This window comes from Lepisosteus platostomus, chromosome 14 (genome assembly GCF_059453375.1).
Source record: "Lepisosteus platostomus isolate fLepPlt1 chromosome 14, fLepPlt1.hap1, whole genome shotgun sequence".
Lineage (NCBI taxonomy): Eukaryota > Metazoa > Chordata > Actinopteri > Semionotiformes > Lepisosteidae > Lepisosteus > Lepisosteus platostomus.
In genome coordinates this window covers 29,329,613-29,357,520 of record NC_142624.1, presented here as the reverse complement: position 1 = coordinate 29,357,520, position 27,908 = coordinate 29,329,613, and the positions used below count along the sequence as shown (strand labels likewise).

Genomic DNA, 27,908 nt, shown 5'->3' with positions numbered 1-27,908 from the left:
TTTAATACTTGACCAACAACAGGTGTTTTTATTATGAAATTGTGACAACCACTATTGTGGTTCAAAGGTCACTCAACTAGCTGTATGGCTTGTTAAAGTAATTTTGTGCATGTAAATCTAAGGTTTGCCACAGCAAAGGATATGAACACTTGTGCAAACTTTTCCATTTTTTATTCATATAACTTATCAATTTACTTCTTTTTTGTTTTGCTTTGAATGTGTGTAGTAAGTTTAGTACATAACATACTTGTAGCCAGTTTAGTACGTAACATACTAATTTAAAGTGTCATGAATGCATGCTTTCAAAAAACAAAATGTAAAAACTGTACAAGTGTCTGAAGGCATTGGATTTAGTGAAAGACTCCAGTTGTATAACTTTCCCTTAGTGTGAAACAAGCCACATTTTATTGAGAGCTTTTGTTTGGTAAAACCTTTTTTAAACATACTTCACTTTGAAATATCACAGATAACATGACAATTTCATATGTCAATCAGTACAGTTCTTTAAATCAACTTTCTTTATCAAAATGTAACCCCGAGTTCAAAACATGTATTTACTCTTTTACAAAGTCTGTATTGCAAAGTACATGTTGAAAATGTGAAAACAATCAACTTAGAGTGTTTCGAAATGTGTTTTGCTTCTGCACTTTTCCCCAAATGCCCATTTAAAATGTCCTCAGCCAGCTGGAGCTGAGTAGATCCCTCAACAGACCAGTTACTGATCCACTGCATTAGCAGGTCATAAGCACAAATTCCCTGGAGTGCTAATACCTACTTTGGAGATGCAGATAGCTTCCAGACACAATGAGTCTATGTCACGAAAATGAGCTCAATATAAATTTGGGAATCAGTGTGAACACTTCCTTCTTAATATGCTGTAATAACACCCAGTAGCTGACAAGGGCAAAACCTGGCCATACTAGATATAAATTCTGTACTTCTGTAATTCTGTACTGCACAGTATTTCCCTTTAAAAATTTAATTTTTTGAAAAACCTTTCACTCTTCAACAAATCATACCATGAATTCTATAATAAAAAAGACTGAGACAATACAACTAAAGGCTGAAATGATAGCACATATAAGCAGAACTCCTTGTTCTAAAGACCTGAGGTGAAAGTTACTGTTATAGATAACAGGGTTTTCTTGAGCAACACATTAGCTATCCTAGACATGTAATACATTTCTAATCTACAACTGAATATATATATAAAAAGTGATCCACCAGTAACCTACAGTTTATCTCTTTACACACACCTGAAATGTTACATCACATCATATTTTTATTTATTGAAAAAAATATTAAATTTAAAATCTTTAAAGATGCACTGTTTTTCCATTCTATCTCTACATATGTGAGCACAATAGGTCATATGCTGCATGAATGCTTGTGATAATTCAATAATTCCTAAATGGAATTCAATTTGAGTATTCAATTAAAAAATTAAATGCAGTGTTAACATTTTGTCTTTTTTAGTTTCCACTTCCTTTAACAGACAATTGTCCATTTTTATGGCAGTTCAGAAAAGCATTCTTTTGCTCAGTATTTATTGCCCAACAGCTTCCATTGCCTTTAGTTAAATTAAAAACAGAAGTGTCCCTCACCAACAAGGTAGGTACTGAATGTGTGTGCTATATTAGTTTGTTTTTTTCCCAGAAATGTTTTTTATTATTTAGAAATGCCAATATGCCCTTTGTACGGTAATTGTCAACTGTACATGACCCCTTCACCCATGAGGGCAGAATGAAGAAATGCAGATTGCCCACTTACTGAGCCTTTCGTTATCATCCATCATCATTCATACTGCAGCGCTGACTGGAGTAAGGGTTTGTGCCTCACTGTAACTGCAAGCTTGCAGGCACCTGGGAGGATGAAGGTACAGAGCCACCCACCAAACGCTCAGAAGGCCTGTCTTTACCAGCTGGGCCACTAGGCCGGCCCATAAATGAATGAATCCTGACAATGGAAGTGGTTTTAATACTACTTGCATTTACAAGATCAAACAATTGAGTGTTTTCACTTCAGGGGGATGACAGTTCAATCTTCATTTTATGAACACAAATATTTCCTGGGAAAATGAGAAAGGAAAACGAGGATGAAATGTCCTCCTCTCGTTTAAGTGCATTTTCCTGAGTGACTGATGGTGTATCACTGTATTTTAAAGGCCAATATTTTGCTAGATAATTTGTAATAGCTGAAATTCACAGTTCTGACTGAATACCTATATTGGTGCTGCTTTCTTGCAAATTTATTTTGAAGGAATGGTCATTTATTATCAGTAACAGACATACAATCCTGAAGCTTGATTTAGATAAATCTCAGAATCCCAGCAGGCAATATGGGCCTTGCAAGTGCAATCTAGTACTAGGATCAATGGACACATAAAAGAAAAAACATTTAGTTTTGGAATTCGAATTGGTTGACCAGTAAGTGACACTATTCTTTCTAGACCACACTATATATGGTGACAGGGGACATGTTCTTTAGGACTTGGTGATTACTTAATTAAATATCCTATGGCCTATTAGGAGTGCCAAAAGTGTGTAAATTCCAATGCCAAAATCATATTTAGGTATTTCTCAATCACGCTAGCCTAAATATCCCTTAGTTCAATTTGCTAAGTCATTCCCAATGTCCCCACCACAGCTGTAAAGTAAGTCACACTAAAACAGGGGTTTCATGTACAAGATACATATGAAGTTTTCACACCGGAATACTGTGCTATTTATTTGTGGACACAAAGCATACTTTTCAGAGCAGCGTTTACAAATTTGAAAAAAACAGAAGTAGAACAGGTGGCATACTGGAGGTTTTGGTACTTGTTTAACAATGTAAAATAAATGCTAAATATTTAAGCATATTCTCTGGGTTATTTCTCTGTCAACCCAAAATGACATCACATTTTTGGGGAACTGTTGGCTCGCACAGAATGTGTGCATGGGTTTCAATGTATCTCAAAGGCTGAAATGGCAAACCTGGGGAAACCAAAGCTTGTAATCCTGTACTGCTAAACACTTGGGAGAAGGAAGAAATAAGGACTCCAAGGATACCATGAAAACCATTTTACCATTCAATATCTTGTAGTGATGTCAGAATTACAGATTTCTTTTTGAGTTTATATTTCACCACTCTTCACTGTGCTGGTCCTGAAATAGCGACAAAAGAATTAGCAAGAGAGATGCCTTGATGTGATGGAAGTGCCTTCTGCTATTTGTAAAAATGCAGCTCATTCTAAGTCCTCTTCTGAACAACATCAGTTCAAAACATCAACTTGATCCACAAGCACACTGTGACCTAGAGAAGGGATCCTCAAGGGTACTGCTATCACATGATCAGTTGCTCAACATGTCTTAAAAAACTGCAGTATGTATTTTATGCTCTTTCGAAATCTATTATCCTTTACTAAGGGATTTAACACTGGAAATTACCAAGAACAATATGTAATTCCTGACTATATCCTGTGAACTGCTTTATGAATATGAGACTGATTTGTCAAAAAAAAACGTTTTGCAAATGTCTGAATCCACTTAATACTGATAAAATGATTGAAATCCTGTGTATTGCCACACTTGGAAATGGTTTATTAGTCATATAATATTTTTTTTATCATGTATGAGTGGAAAGTTGCACATTACTCTACATTTTATTACATATACTTTCTTTTGTTTACTCTTTAGAAACACGGGTTGTTTACTAATTGTAATGAACTTTGCTCGTTATCAATAACCTATGAATATAATGGTGATTTCTAGAAACTATATTCCACAAATTTTGCAAGTAAGAATATTGGCAGGGGGAAATGTGCTACAGGGTGAATTGCTGGCTTAATGCATCTGTATGTTAAGCCTGAGGAAATTACATTGATTTCAGCACCATCCAGTAGAGCATTATAGAGATGGGTGTTACTGACTAATGAGTTTTGTGATCAATATGACAAAAGGTCAAGAGTTAAGCCCACTTTGAAGTGTTTGGGACAGTTCCCAAATTTACAGAAGATTTTTTTATTCAATCCACAGTACAACCATCCATTTTCCAAACTGCATTATTCAGTATAGGGTAGAGAGGCAGCCGGTGCCTAGCCCAGCAAGCAACAGGTGTGAAACAAGATACCAATCCATCACAGGGCACACGCAGACAAAAAAACACACACAATCACACCAGGGCCACATTTCCCAGAGGTCTATATGTGGACTGTGGGAAGAAACTGGAACACCTGGAGGAAACCCACATGGACAAGGAAAGAATATACTCCACACAGATAGCACCCCAGAAATTGAACCCATGGTAATCACTGCTAAACCATGCTACCTCATCAATGCACAATTAAAATCATTAATCTTTTTTGGCTTTTTCCTTATCTACAAGATACTTAGTTGCAATCTAAGTTGCAGGTCTATTAAAATGTGAATTGGTTCATCAAAAAGTGTTCCCTACAGTCCCCCAAATGTCCGAAATTTTATATTATTATTGATGTTTATGCATCGGTACATACAATCAATTCAGTAACCAGGGAAACAATCATTGGAACGGAGAGGAGCTGCTGACGACAATAAAACTTTAATTTGATCCCTGCCGCTTCACCCACACCACAGGGAAGGCAAACATTTCTAAACTCGGCAAAAGAGTCTCACTTTGTTCCCAGAAAACTGAGAGTTCTCCCTTAAATGCAGAAACTCAAAGCATTTTTATTCTGAGCTAAAAAACGTCTCATCCTGTGGATCTCCTATATGAAATTGATTATTCCTCCAATATTTCACTGAAGTAATGGTGCAGATGAATTAGTGGCATTGTCTGCAAAGGATGCAGCATTTTCACGATCTGATCAAATCACCCCTCCAACATTTTTTAAATTACAAATTGAATTATTTATGAATCAATGTGTTGACTCAAACTTATCAGTTTGACTCACTACATACACTAGACACTTGCGTACTGACATCTGCTAGTAGGTACGGGTCCAAAAACATTTTTATTAGTATTTATTTTTCTATTTAAAGGAACCGGTATACCATCATATTTGCTCACAGAGCAGCCAAAATTACCGTCACCTTGGTGATGGTAAATTGGCAGGAGCAAAACATCCAACCAAACTATACGGACAATGATCAGAGGGATTTTCAGACATAAAAAAACAGAAGTCAATTAAGCATTAAGGACCTTAAAATGCATTCTTTTTCATTAGTTAGGATGTCTCTCACACTGCAACAGCCTGAGTCAAAACCAACCCTCACAACCCTCACCCCAATACCCTTTCTAAACGTCTCCATTTTACAGGATGAACCATAAACTGGCACCTGTCTCCTAGACCCAACAACCATTTTATGCTGCTGACCAGCTCACCTACGCAGCCCTCTTGACCCTTATCCACAGCTTCCATCCATGTCAAGCACCTTTTGCAGCAACAAGAAGCAATATCCAGCAGGAAATACAGTACAGCCACACAGACGTGAGCCCTCTGGCATCTTCCTCATCACACATTTTGTTTGTCCAGCAATTTCACTTATTTGCAATGCTTTCAGAAAGGACCCTGCCATTTACACAGGCATAACAGGAAGAAGAATAGCCTGTTTCTGGGAACATGTTGCTACAGTATAACGATGATTCAATCGCAAGGCAACAGCTCTCCTTTTTACCTCTCCTCTACCTTATCATGCTTGGTCATGATTACACTGTCCTTTCTGAGTGCATCCTTGTTCAGGGCTTCTAATACTCTTATTCCAGAAAGACATCAGAAGCCAAGATTTTCTTCAAAGTAGGATCACACCTTGCAGCAGTTCTCAACTGGTTGACTCATTTCTTTTTAAAAGCTCTCCATTCATTTGCAGAATTGTTCACACTTTTCACACTCACCCCAGATTTCGATTCATTCTCCCCAGCTGCGCCCATTCTCACCTGCTCATTCTTTTGTTCTTCTGTCCTTCAGATCCCTCCAACACTTTCTCTCGTTCCCTCAGTCAAACAGACAAAACTGCTTTTTTACTTTCTTTGTACTTTTCAGCATGAAATTAACCTCCACTTGTTGCTTTGCAGCCCATGTGGTTAAATGGTTCTCTGCTTGAACATTTTTTAAAGTGCTTTTTTAAAAATTGATTTAAAGTGAAGAGCTGAAATTGTCAGGGAAACCAACTAGCTTAAAATTAAAATATTCCTTGTAAAATCAGTGGTATTATAAAAAAAACACTGGTATCTTGTAGTCTTCACATGGAAGATTTTAATTTGAAATTCTATTAAGGTCACAAAAAGAGCAGAACTGATCTAAGACACTGGTTTCACAGCCTCCCAAAAATTTAGGATGTTTATTTAAAAAGGAAACGTGAGTCTCATAAAATATCAGACGCACAGCAAATCAGGGGTTAAAATAAAAAAAAAACAATATAAAAGCATCTGCATGTTCTGTCACATTTTTGTTACATATATTTCACTTTGCGAAGACAGACCTGCCAATCTTGTGTGACACCATTTTGATTTCTTTGACCAGAATGAAAAACATACCAACTGCTTCTTGGAAAAAATGGTATTAAATGTCATGTAATGACACTGGCAAGGCAGTGAAAAGCAGTGGGAGGCTTTGAAACCCTAATTCCAGTGTTTTGGGACGATAACAGTGAGATATCTCCAATCACATATCAGTTTATATTTCACTAAAGCTTTAGACATGCAGTAACTGGCATGAAGACAGCAGGCTAGAGTTCATCCTAAATGAAAGGAACAGCTGCACAAATGAAAAAAACAGGACACCCACACACAAGGCACAACTACAGCAGCTTCTTGCCACTCTCTCCTCAGCCATTCCTTGTACAGCAGCATATTGCTCTACATTACAGCAATTCAGTCTGCTCACAACAGGCAAAAACAAAAGCAGAGCTCTCCTAACAAACTGTAGACCAGGATCATTATGCAGGTTTTGCATAATTATTTTAAATAATCATAAATATTTGTTAAGTAATGAGAGGCACACTGTGGCAGCATTATTTGCAACTCAGTGGTAAGGTGAACCTCAAGGTCGAAAAGATTAATATTAGGTAAACAGGACAAAATTGTATTACCTTCCTCAGGTTAAGATGTATAAATCAACCATAAAAAGTACAGATTCCAAAATGTGTGTATAGAAACGTAAAAACACAAATGAAGATCGCACATCTTAGAAATGTTTGTTTTACAATATACATATAATGAGCTTCTTGTGAAAACTAAGGGAAATTGAAATCCACTCCTCCAGAGCTGTCTCGGTATATTGTAAATGATGTCAAAAGAAAAAATCTAAAATTTAAAAGCATAAAATGTAACTGTGTGTTTTATCTGCAATAAACGCAAGTTATTGAAGGGCTTCTCAGTCCAACTACAAGCAGGATGAACATCGTAAAGGTCTTGGAATTAAGAGTTCGGTACCAGTTGCTTGAAAGATGAGCAAATCAGAAAGAATGAATACCAGACAAAAAAATGAAAGAAAGAAATCCTAAGGTTAGGATGATCCATCAAAATTTAAAATAAATAGACAAACGAGATTTAGGTGGGCTACACAGAAGAAAACAGGATTTATATTTCATTATTTACCATGTTGTTAACCTATTCTCCTCACAAACTCATCATAAATGCAAACAAAATTCTTAGAAACCGCACAGATTTTTCATTTGAAAAGGATGCCGTCAAACCTTACTTGCCTTTATTTTTACAACTGACATTCAACTCGATATATCAATGACCAGCAGCCATATCACCCTGCAACTCACAACTGGCAACCCACTCAAGCTCTCCTGGGAAAAACTAAGGTTGCTGCTGGAAGAGGTGTTAGTGGGGCCAACAGGGGGCGTTCACCCTGCGGTCTGTGTGGGTCCTAATGCCCCAGTATAGTGACGGGGACACTATATTGTAAAAAGGCACTGTCTTTCGGATGAGACGTAAAACCGAGGTCCTGACTCTCTGTGGTCATTAAAAATCCCAGGGCGTTTCTCAAAAAGAGTAGGCGTGTAACTCTGGTGTCCTGGCCAAATTTTCCATTGGCTCTTACCAATCATGGCCTCCTAATAATCTCCACCTATGAATTGGCTTCATTACTCTGTTCTCCTCCCCACTAATAACTGATGTGTTGGTAGCATTCTGGCACACTATGGCTGCCGTCACATCATCCAGGTGGATGCTGCACATTGGTGGTGGAGGAGGGCGGTCCCCATTACCTGTAAAGAGCTTTGAGTGGAGTGTCCAGAAAAGTGCTATATAAGTGTAACGAATGGTTATTATTATATAAAAGCACTGCCTTTACAATCTAATCAGAGAGGTAGGCAAATCCCCCCCCAAATCGAATTAATAAATTGCAGGCAAACTGCGAAAAAGCCTTACCTCGGGGGAGCTGGAGGGTGACATTGTTGCAGAAGTCTGTGAAGCAGCATTGCCTCTTTGACACATTCCTGGAGCTGTAGCAGAACACCTGGCCTTTCATCTCAGAAGGAGAGACACAGGACTTGGCCACCTCTTCCTTGCCATTAATGAGCATCACAGAGTTCCAGCAGGCCCCCTCTGTTTCACAAGTGTTGTTGGCACAGACATGGCAAACACACTTGAGGGCTGGAACACACACACAAAATATATTTTTCCTTAATCAATTCAATTAAATATTGTGTTTCAAATAGCTGTTTTTCCACACAAAGGAGAACTCCGAATCCCTTGACTGCAAACTCTTTCCATTCTTTATTAGGCTCCACTCAGTCCCATTAGTCATAATGGTTCTCTACAAAATCAGTTCACTGTGCTGTCATTTTCTTATGGCTTTGATTGAGACGCTGCTTAGAGATGGGGTCTACTAGTGTGTGAGGAATCTATTGGTTCCTGACAAAATAAGATTAAAAAATCAACTCAGCCAAAACTGTATTTGTTAAAAACTGGTCCAGTGTCACAAGGAATTCATAGCTAATTTAGATTAATGAGCCAGTTTTAAGGCATAAAAAGTGGTGAATAAATGAAGGATGTTTAAGTCCAGAAAACAGGGAAGTGAGGTAGTTATAATGATCTGCATTTCTAAATTGCATTAGTCACAGCTAAACATGTTTTAGGGAGTAATAATTGATTGGCAAAGAAACATACTGAATTATTGATCGCTGAACGTCATCATCCAGAGACACCAAGGAAACAAAGACTGAAAATCTCTATTATTATGCATGTTGTACACCGTTTTCAGTGCAAAAGCACTACAAAATTAAATAAAAAAAGAAAATAGTCTGTATCCTTTTAGCCTTCACCAAAAAATTGAATGTATATTTATTTTGGGAAGCCTTTTACGCTTTTTATACAAATGGTTCCATTCATCACTTTCCCGACACTATATACTTTTGATGACAATCAAGATTAATTTTAAATTCTTCAACACATTTCTGCCATCATTTTATGAAGCATGAGGCTTTCCACATTGTGTTGTTTACATAAACCTACCTTAACAAAACAATGGAGAGATCACCCACCTTAAATAACAATAATACTCCTTTTAGTCTCAATAAAACAATAAAAAAAAATATTTTAACCAGAACTGTATGTTGAGAACAAATTCTCATTTACAACAGCAACGTTGCCAAGAGGCTTAGACTAGTTTCACACAGAAAACAAATCAGTGAAAAAGAACAATCAATAAAATATAAAGGACCCCACAAGACATAATGTAACAGAATGCTGCAGTGTTAACAAGTGCAAGTGTCAGGCAGAAAAGATTTAATCAGCATCAATAATGATTTTGTTTTTCTAAGGACATTTTGAAAACATCATCACCATTGAGGCATTTGGACAAGAGGACTATGTAAAACAACATTTGTCATGATATACAAAACCATGTCTAGACCTGACTTCAATTTGTAATTTATTATTTACTGTTTAAACAATAACAACAAATTTTATATTTTAATAGCATAAAGTTTTATCAGAGTTTAGCAGAACTCGTAGTTCACAGAAAGTCTGAAGAACTTTTACCGATCCTAAGCTGCAGATCTGTCATTACTGACGGATACAGGGTGGCAGATTCAGACAAGATGGCAGCTCCTGTCTGTACTTAATTTCCCAGAATTCTGTGAGGAATGACCTGTCACCCTCAGTCACCTGAACAATTGGTGCAAGGTGACACTTAACAAAACAGGACAGAGGCTTTCACTGTTGCCTATACACTGTCCAGAAGGAGAACAGATCCTCTGCTTTGTACCATATGTAGAAGGAAGTGACCTGGAAGAATTTCAGAGAGAAGACGTGTTTGGAGAGTTTCTGGTCTCTTGGTCTTGCAGCTGAGAGATAAGCAGTGTAGCTGCCTTACTATTCATGTAGAAGGAACTTTGAAGAAGTCCAGGTAGAGCTCAAACAGGAGGTTAGGCTTTTATTTTTTCATGTTTTGGTTTATTTATTTGTATACTGTAATTATTTGTAAAATTTAATTTTATATTATGGCCGTGTTTGTATGTTGGTTTTCCCTGACATCTGTTTATTTTAAAGTTACAGCTATGTTACAGATGATAAGGTGAGTCTATTGCTGGAGCAGAATTTATCATACAGATGGCAAAAATAGAGACCAGGATAGAAAATTGTGCAGTTCAATGGTCAGATTTCATAGACTGTTTATGATTTTGTTAACACTTCTAAAACAAAGGGAAGGAACTGACTTCAAACATATACTATGTAACTTAGAAAAAGTAAGTGACCCATAGTGTCAAAAGCACTAGATACTGCACATCAATAAAGATAACTCCACAAGTGTGAAGTTTGTGGAGTGACTTTATAATATCACTGAGAACTTTTAAGACTGCTGTAACACATTTTGAGCCCAGAAAACTAGCCTGCACATCAGAGAAAATCGAATTACTACTGTATGTAAAGAAGAGCTTAAAGAAGAGCTTAAAATAAATGTTTTATATGTTCTTTAATTAAGATAAAATTGTTAGAGATCTATAACAGTCAGGGTCTGATTTGTCAACTACATTGACAAGGGTGCTTCCGGTCTCCATTTCTGTTTGTATAAGAGCAGCAAGTTTTATCAAAAATGGTTCAATACCATTGTGATTGGCAGACATCTTACTGTCAGTTTAATAAAACCCATTGGCTACATTATCAAATGTAAGTGACTCTGGAATTTGACTGAAAACTCAAATGAATCAACAGTATTGTTTGAAAATGTTGGCTTCTGAAATACAACTATTATTAATAAACTGTTCCTTGAATGAATTAGTCATTTGCTTTTTGTCTGTCACATTATTTTTGTTTGTAAATGAAACTGGTAAATGAAAACGTAATGATTTGGTCTGTATAATTTTAATGTAAAACCAAAATGTCAAATGATTGCCTAAGAGGGTAGAGAAAGAGAAAGATTGATGGTTGTAGTAGCTCATTAGAGCTTCTAATGGTTTGTGTGCATTTATTTCTAATTGGTCTGAAGGAGAGCCAATCAGTGGGATTCCCAAAGGCACTATCAGTTCACAAAGCTAGAATTTTTTGCTCAATTAAAGTTGTTAGCTTTGGTTAAATCCACAAACTAATTCTATTTTCAACTCTAAACAAAATATTGTTGAGAATATTGCTAAAACATTTAATAAAAAATAAGATTCAAGTATCCTTGGCTGACTGTATGTGACGATTTCTGCTTTAGTTGATTAAAACCAGCTAGTGCAAAAAAGCCTGTTCATTGACATTAATAAGATGTCTTTTAGATAAAATCAGAAGCCAGGGTTTTCAAGATGCTGCTCACACATGCCATGAAAAAATTATCTCTGAGATCCGTAGAAAATATATTCGGCTGGTAACTGGCAGGAGAGTTTGAGCATGATGTCAAGCAAGGTTGACTTATTTGGTAAATTTAAGAGTCAATTCTTTTAGGCCCGGTTATAATCTGAAACACGTTTAAAGACTCAAATGGGATTTTGACAATGACAACAGGGTTTTAATATATGCCAGTTATTTCTCTCAATAAAATAATCTCAGAAAAACAAGTAAGGAGCAATACATTCAGTCCTGGTTACGATGGCTGCTGAAGCAGAGGGTCTTTAGCATCGCATGACTTTGTTGCTTATTTGTAAACAGTTACTTAAATATGTATGTGATGTACCTTTGCCTGGCTCCCTTCAAAGATCTACCCACTTAGATACACTACCTTACCTGAAACAGATTAGGTATGCTTCATTATCAGAAATATTGCTGAAACAAATACTGATATTTGCAAATACAGATGAAGCTGCCATGAATGCTGTTAATGTTCTCTCAAGAACAAAAATGATGTATAGCCCTTGTCATAGCTCTGAAAAAATACTGGTATTCTGTGCAATGCAAAGGAAGATCTCAATGAGTAATAAAATTTATCAGTTTAAAGAACATAATATTGTTTTGTTGTTCTGCCTGAGAATTACGCTCCTCCAAAAGTCGATTCAGTTAAAACAGTGGCCATTCCTGCACAAACCCAAGCTTTTGCTCTAAATAAACATATTAATATGAACATCTAGTTCAGACTGTCAGGTAATTGATGATAATGGGAGACAAAAGTGTTTTGAATACAACCCCATCTCCATTCCAGAAATGCACGTCTAATATTTGTCAGAAGTCTGGCAGTGGTTGGAGGTGAAAATACATTTTGCTAGCAAGAAACTGTTCCAAAGGATATAAGGAGAATGACATTTGCCTCATATCATTGAGAATGGTTACCTTCAGCAGGTTACACTGATTTTCTGAACTCAACCTTCATATTATCCGAACCAGTCATGTGACTTATCATGGTATTACAGCCCAAGTCAGGAATAAAAGCATCACTATCCTGTCCCTTGCATCGTTTCTATATTTGGAATGGACTTACAGGCTCTCAGAGCAAACAAGGCCTTCAGACATTATCTCTAAGCAGAGCTAGAGCTATATTTACATGCCTGTACATTTTACTTTTACTATGGGAGGTAGAGGTACTCACTTGCATATTTCTACACAATTGGGGATTGCATAGGTTTTCAGCTTTCCAAGTGAGGTGAAATTAAAGACAAGTCCTGCTTGCTCTGCTACTGGGACCCCATCAAGTGCAGATGCATTCCTTGTGTAACCCCTGGTGACGACACTGTCTTTATGTCAGAGAAAAGGTAACATTTAAAGCCAGGCTGTGTGATTATAGAAATGAATTCCTCCACCTGTCTTGTGTTTTATCTGGGTTGTCATGAGACCTGAATTGTTTTTGTTTTTTTGAGCAGATAACATTATTTTTCTCCTTGGGTTACAAAGTCCAGTTAAACGCGAAGACAGCAGCTCATATAACATTTGTGAAAAGTCTAAAGAAAAGATAAAGGGTTTAGGTCGGACATTGTGCATCTACTGTAACTTGGGGAAAAACAGCACAAACATGACAATAACAAGAAGAGACAACTACAGCGAAAAAATCATCTTATATTTTATTTGACTAAACGAGCTTAGTTCAATCCTCCTTCAGGACAGAGAACATTCCCTTAACAAGTATCTAGGGAAGATAAATGACCTGGTTGGTCCTGGGAATGTATGAACTGCAGTAAATCATGTCACTTATGAAAATTAGCACTGAAATAAAATTTGATTAAATCTGAGGGTGTAAGATAAGCCACAAAGAAAAATAGCCCTTCAAAAATAAATCCTATAAAAGGCTGAATATCCAGATTTAATATCTTTGCTAGTGTAAAAAACTATATGAATTAAAAATGTCTATAGATAATAAATAATAAACAGATTTTTTGAGGGGGCCAACAACTTTTATTACAGGATGGATCCAGTCCTGGTCCCTCCACTGGCAGTTACTAGGGTGTTAATAAATCACAGCAGCATCTTAGACTTCAAGGGATATGGACCCTAAGGTTACAATTGTTCAAGCTGTTGAACAAGAGCATTTAAATCATCCCTCCATTCCTCAGCTAAAAGCTCATATTTATTTTACTCTCACTCCAAGACCTGGATTCAACTAATGTTACTCTCAAATGAGAGATATTTTAAATCAGCTAATTATTCTGTCCTCTAGGTCAGCGTTGAATTCCTTTTAGTGATCTACACAACAGTTCTGACAGCAGTCCAATCTAACGAAAGCTGCCTTTTTGCATTTTTGTTTTGTGAAAACATTTTTGTGATGCATAAACCTACTGTCAAACTGTATTTGGTGTGAATTCCCCAGCATATTAGCAAATCCAGGCCCAAGGTCACCATCTTTCAAGCTCTTACTTTCATTAAGTTAATAAGGTACTCTTTTATTTTATCTTTTATTTATTTAAAGTATTGTCAGGACAGCTTTCCACATCTCAAAAGTACACTTATAGAATAAAAGCATATGTAAGAGAAATATAAAAGGCAAACTGCAGATAAAGATTTAAAGCATAGGGTCTCTTTCTATTCATCATCATGGACTGCTCGAAACACCATGTCATGTCCATCTGTAAAACCAGTTATCATTATTTACAACACTTAAATAACGGAGAACAAAATTAAAGACTATTTAGGAGAAATGTGCCATATAAATGCAAGGGAATAGTTGAAGCTAAGTTAAATTGACAACTTGGAAAGTATCCATTTATACAGCAGGGCATTTAACTGGAGCAATCCGAGTAAAGAAACTTGATCAAGGATATAACAGCAGTAGCCCAGCCAAGATTTCAACCCACACCCAAGCTGCAGGTCCAAAGCCCCTTAACCACCCTGCTGTTTAGGCACCTTGTAAGTACATTAATAAGAACTCATTATTTTGGACATCCAATGTAAGGGTAATAGCAGTAATAGCAGGAATGTTACAGTTTGCCAAGAAGTTAAACTGCAATCAGTTCAATCAATCTGTTTGAATCAGTGGTCTTGTAATTCATAAATACAACATTTCATTCAATAGCATAGGGACAAAGGCTTATGACAAAGAGACAGACACAACATGTGAAAAACTCCAAAGGTGTTACAATTTTTCAGCTGCAGTATCAGACACACTTGTTGTTTTTTTAAATGATGTTGATCATACGCTGAAAAAAAATGATCATCCATTTCAGTAAGATGGAAAATCATGGTATCTTCTGCTTATGGTCCCCTAGTCTGGTGGAAACTCCTAATTGACAATAACTGTAACATTTGCTCACACTGTCATAAATACCCATTTTACAGCCATACAAGGCCATAAAAGTTTACATTTCACTGAAACTCTGCACATTTTCTCAGTACTGAAATGATCCATTTATCAGCTTACATGCTAACTTCAGACTCTGCTTAATGATTTACTAGTTTGCGCCAGACGAACTGATGAGGTTATACAGTATATCTTAGAAGTGAGTGGACCGTATCTCTCCATCCCACAGAGATGTGACACCTGGAGATGAGGCTTTTCCCCTGCGGACCAAATACACTCCTCTTCCTCCTTGATCATTTTTTTTCAGGTCACAAGAGGCTTGACGGTTCCTACAACAAGTACTTCGCTGGCAAAAAAAGCTTTTGTGTTGAACAAATTATCAGTATTTATTCAACTGTGTCACAGTCCAGAAAAAAAGAAATGTCAGGATTGTGGAAATGTAATTAGCTTCCTTTCTCATTGTTTTTATAAACTGGGTTCTGAGTTCCAGAGCAGGTTACTTGATTTGTATTTTAAAATTTCCCTTCCCTCTTATAATAACCGCCACTTAAAGTACCCTCTTATATCTTTATAAAAAAAATACAAGCAGCTCATTTTTTCTAGATTGTATCTTTTAGTATATGTGATACTCACCTTCCAAAATGTTCTCACATAAATTCGATATTAAACCTGTACCAGCAAGCCCAATAGGAAAAGGATGTGAATGTTCCACTATGATAAAGCTATTATCATAACAGTTCTGCTGAGGGCTTCCAAAGCTCTTGTTGAAAGCAGATTTATTCCAAACAATGTGAGGTGAAAACTGAGAAACCGAGAAGAAACAAGGCACAACACTGATAATCCTAATAATTATAAATGAAGTGAGGCTGAGTACCAGACAAAACTGATTTTCACTTCAAAGATATTACATACTGTATATTATTGTCCAGGGATTAATGAAACTTAGTTAAATTTACATATATATTACTGTAGAATTTGTTTTTCAGGAAAATTTTCAGAAAGTTTCCAGGCAATGGTGTCTGAAGAAAAGGGCAGCCTGTGTTTAATTTTTAAGTTCCCATGGCTCTTTGTCTTAAAATAAAATTACTTTAACGGGCTTAAACAAAGCATCATTACAGAACATTTTCCTTTTTACATTTCACCCAATAAACATTTAACGTTTAACGTTTAACAAGTAAAGTGTTCTGAGTAAGCCAGTTCAGAAGGCATTAAAATTAAAATTAAAAGTCATAGAGGTCTCACAACCTGTGATGTTTATTGTAGAAACCAGGGTGCATGTTTGCTTTGTAACAGTACTACACACCAGCTGGTAAAGGAAAAACCTGCAATGTCCAGTTCTCATTCAGTGTAGTTCATTACAAGACCTGACCTAAAAAAAACACTAGTCCTCATTAACAATTGTACATGTAGGTAGTCTGGGTAGGTTGCTCTTTGAGGTTTGATTTTACACAGAAAAAAAAAGATCAAGGAATATTATTTTTAGCTATTACTATAACCAGAATAGATTATAAGTTTTGGAGGGAGAGATTTGGGGACCATTGATTGGACTAAAAACACATTTTAAAGGAGGTAAGGATAAGACTGTATATCATCTATTATAATTTAGTCAAAGTACTGTCAGGGGGTTGGCAAGCAGTCTTGCAAAACTCAGATTTTGGTACTCAGAAGCTGTGGTTGGATGAAAATCTACTTTGGCCCCCTAGGACCAGAATTATGCAGCTCTGGTTTAGATTATTGCACAAAATACAGCGTTCTGTATAGTCTAGTGTCATTCACCATAATGGCACACTGGTCTGGAGTTTCTAGTCTTGAAATAAGAGCACCATCCAATATTCCAGCAGCACTTGATTTTACTTTGATGTCTTCCATCAAGGTATTAACCAGGCCCTGATTTGTAGAGATTTAACAATCCCCTTAGAGCATGCTTCAGAGTGGTATAGTTGCTGCAGCTCTTATACAAATGGTTCAAGCAGTGGTACCCTGGCATTCTGACTTCTGCACAGGTCTTGTAGACATCTGTGTTCAAACCAAAAATCCAGCTGGAACTCCAATTGCTTTAATACCCAGTGAAAGAGGAAACAAATGCAGACATCTATTATAAATGTATTTGTAATGATATGATTGTATCAGAGGAGGCACAATATGGTCACAATTACTGAAAACATGGTAAAAATAATGAAATTCACAAATGCAGGAAGAAACTGTCTTTGAATCTGCAGAGACAGTTTCTTCTCCCAAACTGTCAGATTATTGTAATTCTACCTCTACCACTGACTCACATTGATGTTTTTTTTTCACACTGCTTCTGCTGATTTGCATTTAAGATGTATATTATTTATCATTGCTGTTGTTGCTGTTTTGTTTTGATGCTTTGGTGTTTTCATAATGTCTTTGTACTGGAGCAAACATTCAAATAAGCATTTTATCACACTTGTGGATATAACAAATAAACTGAACTGATGTGCTCTCTATAAAAAATATTTTTCCTTCAAAAATATTAAAATACATTTTGAAAACGATATTTTACGCAACATTGAAAATACTGAGCATCAAAATTTCTTATTGCTAGATTGGAAAGCATTTACAAAGTTATCAGGAAAAAGACCATCTTTTTAGTAACAGGCGTACTGACATTTTATTGAACACATATATACTGTAGTTACACTCATTTTGCTGCTTAACATTCTTTATTAACCGTGTCAATCATCAGGGTGTCCACTGTGAAAGTCACAAGTAATAGTGTATGCGGCTGATGATAGAAGCAATACACTGTAAATGTACAACACATGCTTAGCCACAGATTACCGATGCTGGCTTGAGGGATTCTCTCCCATTTTTCTAGTAGGGCTTGGATAAGCATGTGTGTTTTCACTGCTCTCTGAGCTCTACAAGTTACTAGTCATTCAGCTCATCTCACAGATGTTCGATAAGGCTAATATTTGGTGAACAAGACAACCACAATGTAACTGTCATATTCTCATCTCTCAAGAAAGCAGCTGTCACACTAGAAGCTTGAAAATGTGCATTGTCCCGTTGGAATGTCGTCACATCAGAATGAACCAGTAGAAGTCCAGTAAATGATCAATATAGATTAATCCAATCAATCAATATAAATGGAATTCTAAGGCCACTGTACCAAAACTTTTAGAGCTTCCAACCTGTTGTTCTATTGTTATAAAAATGTGTATATTTCTCGTATGCTTACTGAGGGTTAATTCCTTCAGGGTGCTTTCTACAAAGCCTTGATTCCAAAGGACAACCCTCTAACTAATTTAGTGCTTATGCACTGCTGAAGTACATGAAAAAACAGGATGATGCGTTTCTCTTGATACTCCGTATGTTACACACTTCAATATCAATCTACTGTATATATAGCAGTTGAATTCAATATAAATTACAAGCCTGAAGATAAACTTGGACTATGTATAACATTTCACACTCTGGTTTTTTTTTTATTTTAATTTCATAGCTGTCTAAGATTTGCATGCGAAAAAAACTTTAGAAATCACACATTAACTGTCATTCATGGACAAAATCAATTTCTCTTCTGCAAAATCCGATATCTAGAAAGCACCAAAGACTAACTGTACTCCATGCTGAAACTTAATTTATGGACCTACTATAAATAAAAATAAATGAAACTTTATATTTTGAACTAGCTAGTGGTTGCCTTCTGATCACCTCTGAACTCACTATTTATAATACAAGGTGATCTTCTCATCTGTTCTCTGATTTATACTGAATATAGTTAATTTATTATGTTTATGTTAAATAGCAAAGATTAGGGCTGGATGTACTTCTACCTACAGGTGCTATTTAATTCATACACAAAATAAAATACATTCACAATTAAAGCTTATATTTATGAAATCTGTTTTTCTGTGCGAAGGAGACACATTGTATAGTTTAATCTATTTTTATTAGTTTATTTTGATCAAGCCACATCTTATATAAAACATCTTGCAGTTAAAAGGTCAAGGTTACTTTTGTTATAAAGGTCAAAGGTGACAAGGACCACACAAACCACGAGCCAGCACAAACAGACATACATTTTCACATCATGGCAAAACTTGAACCAATGGCAAAATGGTTACAAAAAGTTTTCAATTTCAAAACTACAGTATATGCGTATACATCTTGGTATACCATGAAACTACATTGATGTAATATTACTAAATGAAAATTTATAAATGTCACAAAAAGCTGTAGTAGAAAACAGGTAATGGTTTTACGTTTGTTCTGATGAATGCAATGGCCTTGCATTCTGATTGATACAAAAAATATATTCTGATTGGTTAACAGGCCTTATGTACTGACCTCCACACAACATTCTGGTTGGCACACAATGCTTAAGTTCTGACTAGTACATACTGCACCTTTTATAGAGGATATTAAATTATTGTGCACTTTTCAGTGGCACCCCATCTTTTTTATATGACAAATGAACTGGAAATTGCAAAATACAAGCTACTCAGACCTGATTTAAAGCTTGAAAAAACATGTCGAGTCCTTAAATCATGTTACATATACTAAGATTCTGTCATCACTAAACTGTAGAACTGCATCATTTTAGTATGGACGTTGTGTATTTAAATATTTTGGTGTCATTTTGATTAGTTGATCATTCATGACAGACCATCTCATTTGCGAGACACTTGATTGGCCACTGGTCTGTTAAATGTCCAGACTCTTTAAAATAAAGAAAAACACAGGAAGTAACCAACATGTCACTTTTAACACGATCATAATACCTTGGGGTCAGCGGTATGTACTGCATAAGCAACACCACCGAAGAACTTGAGCACAGAGGTGCCAAACCCTATACAGCATTTAGGTCTTGTATACTGTAGATAACACCCATGTTGAGTTGCCACAAAAATCCACTCGTAGCAATGTCAGGCAACATCCTAAGATGGCACTATGCTGTTCAGGTCCTCGGACCTCCCTTGCTTATGCCTCTTCCTGACATGACAACATTCCAGCAATACAAGGAACTTTCCAGGTCTCATTCTGTTTGTGCAAGATAGGAATGTCAGTTACTGTATGTCGCAGGTGCCCTGCTTGCAAGACTTGAGTCCCATTGAACATCAGTGGGATGAGCTGGAATGATGTGTGGCATCTAAGGCTCAGAGACCAGTGAACACACACAGAATCCCACAAGACTGCATCTACAGCCTGGGGCAAAGCATCCATCACCCATGTAGGCTAAAGCGTATATTGCGTCCAATGGGAACCACACTTGCTATAAGGTTATGACTATCACAGTAGTCTCTTTTGATAACAAATGATAATTAGCATAGTGATTTTACTTTTGTCACATCTATTTAATAAAATGTCAGTGTACAAACTACAGAAAGATATTTTGTTCCAAAGAAGGATATTCCTGATACTTTTATAAATTTGTTATAAGTGATAATTGTCTTTTAATGCCCAGTATACAACAGTCAATTATCTTTTTGTTTCTGACAAAAAAATGCTTGGGCTAAACGTGTTAAAATAGAATGAATGCCTCATTTCTGTGTCATTACAGCAAATATTGTTATACTAAAAAATATTCTATTGTATCTTAATATGAAAGAACACACAATTTAAATCTAGAATATATATCTAACTTTCTGTAGTAATCATATTACAAGAAGATTAATTGGTCACAAGCATTATGCACTATAATTTTACCCCGAGTCATTAAAATCCTCTATAATGGCGAGGAGTAAACAGCTGGTTGAAACTTTTATGGTTTTACATAAAAAGAACACGAAATGACCAAATCCACCAATAAAAACCACAAAGCCAGCTAATTAGATGGGACTTCTGTTCAAAGGTCCCATCTACCATATGCAAATATTTATATTGATAAAACAAGAATACAAAACTCTATTGGTATGAACTTATTGAACCTTTTGCTACCATGTTAACAGTATCAGATCATAAACAGGACTACATTCTTATTGTATTCGGACATTTAATGTTATTTCCAGCAGGAAGGAAATGCAAGACTTCTTATACACTGCCGAAATATAATACTAAATATAGTCTTCACTGTAATTGCTTGAAATGTTATGTGCTATGCACTCAATGTTTAGCATCTGTACTAACATCTTGTTTGCAAAAGTTCATTACTCTGAATCACACTTAAAGTTTCTTACACATGACTAAAACACATTTATCTGTAGTAAAACTATTAACCAAAAGGAGTATACTTGGAGTACAATGACACCTCTGTAGAACTGATCTTAGCAGGCTCTCTTTACAGTGATTCCTACAAGCTAAATCACATTATTAATAGTATCTTCTGCCAAAAATCTGACAGAAGCACATAGGTAGTAAAAAAAGTGATATGCAGAAAGTCAACACCTTCCTGCAGTCTTAATATATAAAACCCTCACTTAATATTCAGTGCCCTGACACCCCCCAGCATTCTCAAGTATTTTAAGTACATTTTAATTGCACTTATTTTTCTCTGCATTGTGCTGTAAACAGAATTATCTCTTGTTCAAAACACAACTGAGGTGCAAATTGAAATGTGTAATTCAACAGGGCTTGCCTGTTTCTTCCAATACATTGGCAAAGAAAGTTACAAAAAAACACTTGGCTGTGATGTTCTTTTCAAAGTCATCTAATTGCAAACCAGAAATAAAATACAAAGTAAAACGTGTTTTATTATTTTCTACTTTAGTTTCCTTCAGTCAAATTATAACCAAATTTCAGAATTCAGTGAGAAACCAAATATCTTCTGAAGTGCATTTAGAACTGGTGTGAAACGTCAATAACTTTACACACAGTTCACCAATTGCTTTGATGATGGTAGACAAGCTGGTGTACATTCAGTTAAAGAAAATACTTCTATTAACATAATGAGAAAACCATTCAATACAGGAGAATTAAAAAAGCTCTTCGAGAACAAGAGGACATCAGACGAAATCCGAAATTAAAGCAATATTTTTGCTAAAGTAGTTTTTAAAAAGACATTTATAGGTTCAGTAGATATGAATCCGTAATATGTGCAGAATATAAAGGTTCACGCAGTGGTTATAAAATTTAGCTAAGCAGCTTCGTTGACCCTTATAAAATGTCTGCAGAAAATCTTGAGAACACTAAAAACCTTGAAGTACTGAACTTCCCTACTGAAAAGGGTTTTTATCATCCCTAACCACGAATTTCTGATAATGTGTGATCTACTTCTATCAACTATCTAGTTATTAATTTATCTTAGTTATATAATATTTAATCCCTTGTATATGACAACTGTCGCCAAAGTACAAATGTCTCAAACGTGTGGACATAAAATAATCATAAACCTGTTTACCAGACCTGTCAGTTTTATTTACATCAAAACTAGGTTTCTAACCTTTTTATAGTGCAACAACCTAAGAAGATTAAGTAACGACGCAGTTCGAAAATCGGAATACTTTCACATTACAACAAATAACAAGCACTTCGGCACAGAAGTATTTAGACACTTTAACACAAAAAACGTATTGCATATTAGAAATATTTGGCGCATAATCCTACTTGAAAATTGCCCTTTGCACTGGAGAATATTTAAGAACACCTACAGTACCTGTGCCGAACTGAGCGAAGGCGAGAAATATCAGTGCCGTTCCAACAGCAGGATACTTGTGACAAGCCATAGCAATAAACTCATCCGCTTGATTCTGGGAAATACTGGACACCGTTTCCAGTCAAATTCATTTGCTTCTGTTTTTCGCTGCAACTCTGACAGCCACGCTTTGCATTGCTGCACTCCTAATAACAGGTCACATAACTAAACACGCAATAGGAGAGCACTCCGCCCCCTTTACCGATTGGAACTAAAGAGGATTAATGTGCTTTCCCCCTGATAAACGCAGGCGCTGTATTACAGACTGAGGGCAGGCAGGCAGCGTGTACCCACCGGCTACGTCTGAGCAAACTACACGTCGATTCACGCGTCCACCGCGCATATGCTTAAATTATTAGCGACTCTGGAAAGTTACGTCTTGAGATCTGGACGATTTGTAGGGCGAGAGAAAATGGAGAAAAAAAAATACATAACTAGTTTATTCACTTTCTGAATATAACAAAATGTATGAACTTCGAGGAGGGCACACTTTACAAGGTGGTCAAGATCCTGTCATGATTAGACTAACTTGTTGCCATCACTACCCACACACATTAATAAATGACATGGAACATGATCAAAAATATTACTGACTGAACGCTAAGTGGTGCAGTTTTTCCGAGAATATATGGAAATAACATACTGCTTTGGAATAGTCCCGAAAACGGAGCATGACAGCGACACGCTGTGCTTGCATGTACCAGAGGAGATGATATACTATTTTAAGCACGCCATATAATCTCATGCATCACTAACATCTGGGCTCTATTCATGATGCGATCACGAAGCATGATGTATTAGTGTTTTTATTTAAGTATGGCTACACAGCATCTTTCCTTTCAGCGGCTGTTTTTAAGTCAACTTTCAGCGCTGCAAATCTAAACATAAAAGCTAAAATGTCTCGCGTCGTGCTCCCATGAGTGTTAAGGTGGGGATTTCAATAGACAGTACCTAGGCCAAGTGGGGCATCAAATCAAGGTTAATGAGGCACAGTGCTTTGCAAAGCTGTCCAAATCAATTCCAGCTGTTGTTCTTACGCTGCCAATGACTCTGACCAGTTATGTTTTCTTCATCTTGGCCACTGTCTCCCATTCACTGCACTTTAACTCCACAATCCATTCCCAAACAGCCAGCGCCCGGCTTTCTCTGCCTCCTGTCTGCAATGTCTCCTTAGAAACCCAGAAACACAGTACTCCCTGTCTACATCTGCACCCCTTTGCCCTCATACTCTTCGTACAAATTTGGCACATGAAAACCTGTTTAGTTTTTCTTTGAAGACCAGGCTCTTTCTTGGCTTGTTCTTTTGAGTGCTTACAAATTATTGGACAACACTTATGGTTGCCATGCAGTTCAGAGAACCCCTGGGGCAGTTACATAAAAAAGAATTAATACAGGTAGCTTTCACCTCTCTTTTGTGTGTGAAATATACAGTGCTTCTATGAAATACATCCATCCCAGGTAGGGGCAAGCGATGTACTGTAGCTTGCTCTAATTCCTTCCTGAAGGCACCCAGGTCCACTCAGCCCACTTTCCAAGTGAGTACCGGGGGTATTAGGCTGGCCAGAGCGTGATGCTGACCACAACACCTCCACCTCCAGTGTCGGATGGTCACAGAAAAATGGTGGCCCTTGCCCCCTATTCCCCCATGGGCCTTTAGGGCCTGAAAAGGGACCTACCTACCTCTGTGAAATAGTGTCTTATAGAGTGCATTTCAACATACACGCAAAACGGTTGCAGAAAGCCTTGATATCTGTAACCCAAAAATAAATGTGGACTCAAAGATGTCTGTGAACAGTAATACAATATAAAAAAAGAACTCCAGAATAATGTTTACTAAAAACTTAGGAAAATCTAGTCATCCTGGACTCACCATGTATGAAACCCATAACCAAAAGTGGCCTGAACTGGTTTTTAGCATTGCATTTGCCAACACTGTATTATAAAGCCCCAATTCACCCTTTTTGATGAAAAAAGGTGAACATAAACAAATGGTTTCATTTTCAGTTATTCCTATTTAATAATGTTCATCTAGATGTACTCATCCTTCACCACAATCATGATTGACTCATTATACTAATTCAAACACAGGAATACAATTCTTCCAAACTATGTATGTATGGTGCTAAAACATCTAAATGTGTGCCATTTACTTTCTGGATGCACTCACGCTGCATTCATATCACACAGGCTTAAAGCTGTGACATCACAAGCACAAACGCAAGTTCATTTCTAAAACAGCCTTGCAAACTAGACCTGAACCGGTATTGCATTGATTCTTCTTCTGCTACACATTTAGTTTAAATCAGATCTTCTAGACACAGAGACGAGAGATCCCGAACTTATTCAATTACTAACTCAACTAAAAATAAAAAACTGTAAAGGGCTCAAAACTATCGAAGAGTTCAAAGGGAAAAATAGGGGTGAATAGCACTTAATTTGAAGCTGAATGCTGACTAAACAGGAATTGTACTGATTGTTAGAGCTGAAACTTAATTGAAATCCTAATTTCGCCAAGGGAAAGAGGAATAAAAATAAGCTTTGCATAGTCAAGTGACATTCCAGTTACACTTTAAAGTTGTTTTCATTAAGCAAAATGAACACAGACCATTTGAACACTCACTTTCAATATCTGTGATTAAGACGTGACCTTATTTTAACCATTAAATTTGATCTTCTAAAGTGCTAAGTACACAGTGCGTAACTATAGTAACCTCAGAAAACAGGTGGATTTGATAGAGCTCCCTAATAATTATTTATTCTCTCAAGTATACATCTGTAAACTTTCAGCTAGGAATGGAAGAGCACTGTATATGATATGGCCATGATAAGCATTTACCACTTAGACATAAAAAAATGTTTTACCATGATTTTCTTTGGTCAGATTTTAGCAACTCAAACACTGTTGCCCATCATCGGTAGCTGAAATATACTGATGGAAAAAAACCTCAACTCCTCCTCCTCCACACTCTAGCCCTCCCATCTGCGTGAAACAGGATGAAGAGTGACTCATCCATTTAGAGGACCTGATGCCACTGCTGATGAGTCCATTGCAGCCTCCGTCTGGCCCAAGCCAGTCGGGTGTGACATCTACGAGGTGTGAGCAGAGGGCATCTGACAGGTCAACTTGCTCTAAGACCAGCAGTATGGAGCCCCACTGTCCTATCTCTGATGCAGGCCGTGTGTCTGCCAGCAGTTTCAGCAGCAGTACGGGTGGCAGATCTGAAACGATCTCGCAGATGGACCAGTCTGATGGGTCAGCCCTACTCTGGTGTGGTCACTCGAGGGCAAGAGGATCTTGGACGGTCAGCTGTCCTGCCGGACTGCTGAAACCTTCTCTCGTGACACAGTGGAGAGGCTTACTCCAGTGTCTGTCGACACTGGCACATTACATGCCTGCCTAAACCATGCCAATGGCCCTCTCCCTTGCTTCTGGTGACATTCGAGGTATTATGGAATGCACAGAAAACTGACTAAGTGTGGCCTTTTTCTTGCAGTGATCTAAGCTTTAAATTAAGGCCTTTTTAAAGGTAACCTGATCAAGCATTGTTCCACCTGGATCCCGTTGGGTAAACATGCACCGAACGAGCTTTTGTGATTGGCAAATTGCAATGCCTCACTCCACAAGCTGAATTGCTAGGCAGAGGGCTTAAAACAAATTGGCAACTTTTTGTGAAACTACATAAGCTATAACTATAGTATTCTCATTGCAGAAAAGGTCGTCTCCCCCCCCCCCCCATCAGTATATATTCATCTGAAAGATTTGCTCTAAATCTTTACCATGTTTACCTTGCCATTTTAATACATGAAAAACTTAATTCAATACATTAAGTTTTATTTCAGCAGAAAGTAAAGCATCGGGCTTACATATTGCTATAAAATTCTAAGCCAGGTTTTAAGAATTTAGGACTTGACATAGTATGAATCTACCACTACTGCAATATACCAGACTCTAAACGAACTAGGGCTTTCCATCAGGCTTGTACAGAATGATTTCAAAGCACCTCAGAGGGATCTGCACACTCTAGTTGTGACAAATCTTCCTCTTGGTTTGGAGAGCAATTTGACAAGAGACCATAAGAATCTCTTCTCATTTTTTCCTTTCCATTAAATGAATTCTGTTGAATTGGTTTCAGCACAATTTGCACAGAGGAGAGTTTACCACAAAGGTTGCTGTAGTTATAAATTCTCAAATATGATTTCCAACAGCAGTGTTACAGATGTAAACCAGTCATGTGGTCAGAATGTAAAGGCTTGCCTACCCAATTGTGGAATATCTAAACAAAGGCTGAAGAATATTTTAACACACAAATGTGCTCGCTTAAGATGAACTCAATATTATTTGGATTATCTGCAAAATGTCTTAAACTGAACATGAAAGACAAGAAATTGACTACTGCACGTGGACAGTGCAAATACCATTTCTTCATTTAAGTCCAACGCATACGTACAAACCTGCATGTTCCAGATTTCAAAACATTTCCGTTCTCCAAAGATGAAATCAAATGCATAAATGCAGGGGAAGTATAAAGATCACCTGACTCAAACAGAATCAAAGCTTACCTTGTTAAATTCAGAAGACTCATTGAGGGATCTCAGCCCATAGAATATTTATGCAACATGAGTAGTGAAATGCTTTATTCAATCTGCTTTTTAGTCCCCTTTCTATAAAGATGGTGCAAAGGGTAAAAAAAAAAATGAAATAACGCTGTGGTAAAATTTGCCTCACCAGCATACTCTACGGCTCAAAAGCAGGATGCTAGAATATATCAGTGCTGTATTTACAGGCCCAAGTGAGTTCAGTTAGAATTTCTATTTAGGTCTCAGAGGAGCAGGTTATCACAACAGAGAAGAACATCTCAAAGGATACAATCCCAAAGATGCCTTTTGGCCTCCTTACCTCAACTGGTAAACTTGCTGGTTGAGTTGCTTGTACACAAATGATCCCAAGATCACATCCATGCCCAATCATTAAGAAAAGGAAGGTGGCACTATACCACTGCACCTGCCTAGATCAGGCCATCTCTCCAAACGTAGAAGCTGAGAGATTCCATTGCGATGTCAATAACTACTTTGGACAAGCTGGAGAGTTCAATGGCAGAGACAGGAGAAAATGTGTATGAGTGAAAAATATCCCTTCATTTCCCAAAGCTGGCCTGTATGGCAGAGTGAAAAAATCATCCCAGACCTCCGAGATGTTGCAACAGAGCATTTATGTGATCCTGCAAACATGTGGCTAAACAAGACAAAATTAGAAATTCT

The 27,908-nt window shown here is 37.0% G+C and overlaps 1 protein-coding gene across 3 annotated transcripts in view; it reads right to left on the bottom strand.

The window, feature by feature from the left end:
- Positions 1-26,713, bottom strand: part of acvr1c (activin A receptor type 1C) — a 39,610-nt gene extending 12,897 nt beyond the window's left edge. Inside the window, exons 1-2 of one of the 3 annotated variants that reach the window (XM_088605540.1) lie at positions 22,611-26,713; positions 8,338-8,562 (exon numbers count right to left, since the gene is read on the bottom strand). In XM_088605540.1, the coding sequence (XP_088461666.1) occupies positions 8,338-8,562; positions 22,611-22,680 (295 nt within the window). In that variant the 5' untranslated portion in view covers positions 22,681-26,713. The remainder of the gene's footprint in view (positions 1-8,337; positions 8,563-22,610) is intronic. The other 2 variants (XM_088605539.1, XM_088605541.1) reach the window with 2 other exon arrangements.
- Positions 26,714-27,908: the final 1,195 nt, after the last annotated feature.